The sequence below is a fragment of the Trachinotus anak genome, unplaced genomic scaffold, assembly GCF_046630095.1.
Source record: "Trachinotus anak isolate AG129_WGS33_773 ecotype Australia unplaced genomic scaffold, CSIRO_AGI_Tana_v1 ptg000025l, whole genome shotgun sequence".
In the NCBI taxonomy this organism is placed as follows: Eukaryota; Metazoa; Chordata; class Actinopteri; order Carangiformes; family Carangidae; genus Trachinotus; species Trachinotus anak.
The window spans coordinates 225,001-227,500 of NW_027273876.1; the positions used below are offsets into that span (position 1 = coordinate 225,001).

The 2,500-nt window shown below is 51.6% G+C and overlaps 1 protein-coding gene across 3 annotated transcripts in view; it reads left to right on the forward strand.

Moving 5' to 3' along the window:
• The window catches only part of ebf3a (EBF transcription factor 3a), a 41,474-nt gene that overhangs the window by 34,125 nt on the left and 4,849 nt on the right, over nt 1-2,500 (forward strand). For 2 of the 3 annotated variants that reach the window (XM_071463219.1, XM_071463220.1), the window contains exons 13-15: nt 1-163; nt 1,653-1,844; nt 2,123-2,293. In XM_071463219.1, coding sequence (XP_071319320.1) covers nt 1-163; nt 1,653-1,844; nt 2,123-2,293 — 526 coding nt within the window. Of the gene's footprint in view, nt 164-1,652; nt 1,857-2,122; nt 2,294-2,500 lie in introns of all 3 variants that reach the window. The other variant, XM_071463218.1, reaches the window with a different exon arrangement.

The following is a 2,500-nucleotide window of genomic DNA, read 5'->3' on the forward strand; positions in this document are numbered from 1 at the left end:
GAGATCATCCTGAAGAGAGCAGCCGACATCGCTGAGGCTCTCTACAGCGTTCCCAGGAACCACAACCAGATCCCATCACTAGGCAACTCCACCTCCCATGGCATGATGGGAGTTAACTCCTTCAGTGGACAGCTGGCCGTCAATGTCTCAGAGACAACACAAGGTATGAACCACAGGAAGCAGCACAGGTAGAACTGCAGGTGTGGTACTGAAGAGGGCAGAGCTCTTGGTTGGAGCAACATCACATGACACATGGTCCTCACAGTCCTCAGGCCTTCACAGTCCTCAGGTCCTCACAGTCCTCACAGTCCTCGGGTCTTCACAGTCGTCACAGTTCTCAGGTACTTGCAGTCCTCTGGTCCTTGCTGTCCTCACAGTCCTCAGGTCCTCATAGTCCTCAGATCTTCACATCCTCAGGTCCTCACAGTCCTCAGGTCCTCATGTCCTCACAGTCCTCAGGCCCTCACAGTCCTCAGGTCCTCACAGTCTTCAGGTCCTCAGGCCCTCACAGTCCTCGGGTCCTCACAGTCATCACAGTCCTCAGGTCCTTGCAGTCCTCACAGTCCTCGGGTCCTCATAGTCCTCAGATCCTCACTTCCTCAGGTCTTCACAGCCTTCAGGTCCTCATGTCCTCACAGTCCTCACAGTCCTCGGGTCCTCACAGTCATCACAGTCCTTGGGTCCTCACAGTCCTCATGTCCTCGGGTCTTCAAAGTCCTCACAGTCCTCACAGTCCTCAGGTCCTCACAGTCCTCATAGTCCTCGGGTCCTCACAGTACTCACAGTACTCACAGTCCTCAAGTCCTCAGGTCCTCACAGTCCTCAGGCCCTCACAGTTCTCAGGTCCTCAGGTCTTCAAAGTCCTCAAAGTCCTCAGGTCCTCACAGTCCTCAGGTCCTCAGGTCCTCGGGCCCTCACAGTCCTCAGGTCCTCACAGTCCTCATAGACCTCAGGTCCTCGGGTCCTCACAGTTCTCACAGTCCTCAAATTCCTCAGGTCCTCATAGTCTTCAGATCCTCAGATCATCAGTTCCTCAGGTCTTCACAGTCCTCAGGTCCTCATGTCCTCACAGTCCTCACAGTCCTCAGGTCCTCACAGTCATCACAGTCCTTGGGTCCTCACAGTCCTCACAGTCCTCACAGTCCTCACAGTCCTCGGGTCTTCAAAGTCCTCACAGTCCTCAGGTCCTCACAGTCCTCATATTCCTCAGGTCCTCGGGTGCTCACAGTTCTCACAGTCCTCAAGTCCTCAGGTCCTCACAGTGCTCACAGTCCTCAAGGTCCTCACAGTCCTCATAGTCCTCAGGTCCTCACAATCCTCACAGTCCGGAGGTCCTAACAATCCTCACAGTCTGGTGGTCCTCACAGTGCTCAGAGTCAAATCCACAGAGAAGTACAGTATCAGACCAGTCTAAAGTTTGTTAGTCTCACCTGGCTTCACAGCTGGGTGTCATCTGTGTAATGATGGACATTTATCTGGTGCATCATGATGTTGCAAGGAAACATATACAGGGGAAAAGTATCAGACCTAGACCAGAACCTGGGAAAGTCCTGGAACTCCAGGACTAGTGTTCTAACAGGTACCCAGGCAGAACAGGTACTGAGCAGCAGGTCAATGCAATATTATTCAAACTCACTGTTGTCCTTTTCCAGTTGGCTACAGTCGTAACACCAGCAGTGTGTCTCCACGGGGATACGTCCCAAGCTCCACCCCCCAACAGAGTAACTATGGCAACACAGTGAGCAACAGCATGAATGGCTACGGCAACACTGGCATGCCAAACCTTGGCGTGGCAACATCACCAGGTTTCCTCAACGGGTCGTCTGCCAACTCTCCCTACGGCAGTAAGTATCAAGGTAAACACTATTGTTAATACTACTACTACTGCAAGTACTTTACTACTCTACTACTGCAAGTACTTTTAGTGGTTACAGAGTATACAGTCCACTAAAAGCTGAACCATGTTGGTCCTCGTCCATTAGAAAACTCAAAACCAAAACCATCTTATTAATGTGAAACCTACAGACCATGTTCCTGCTCTCCAGAGGATGTTCCAGAGTCCTACATAACTTCTTCAGGTCAAATGTAAACTGGTTTCTGAGCTGTTTTCTCTGTTTTCCAGTTGTCCCCTCCAGTCCAACCATGGCGGTGTCCAACTGTAACTCCTCTCATGGAGTTTTCTCCTTCTCTGCTGCTGTCAAACAGAAGAGCGCCTTCGCTCCCGTAGTCCGACCAACAGCTTCACCTCCCCCTCCTCCAAACTGCTCTGCCAACAATGCCAACGGGCTGCAAGGTATGCCAACACCTCCTCAACCACCACCCCTCCTCCTGCTGTCCTTTAAGCCATCTCTTCATCCATCCTCAGTCATGCTCCTCTTCCTCCTCCTCCTCTATCCGTTGTGTCAGAGCGGCTTCTCTACACATTCACCGTCTCAGTTCAGTGACGTTCTGTTGTACAGGTGAGAAACGTCAAACAGAAACTCACTTTAGTTCTTCATCC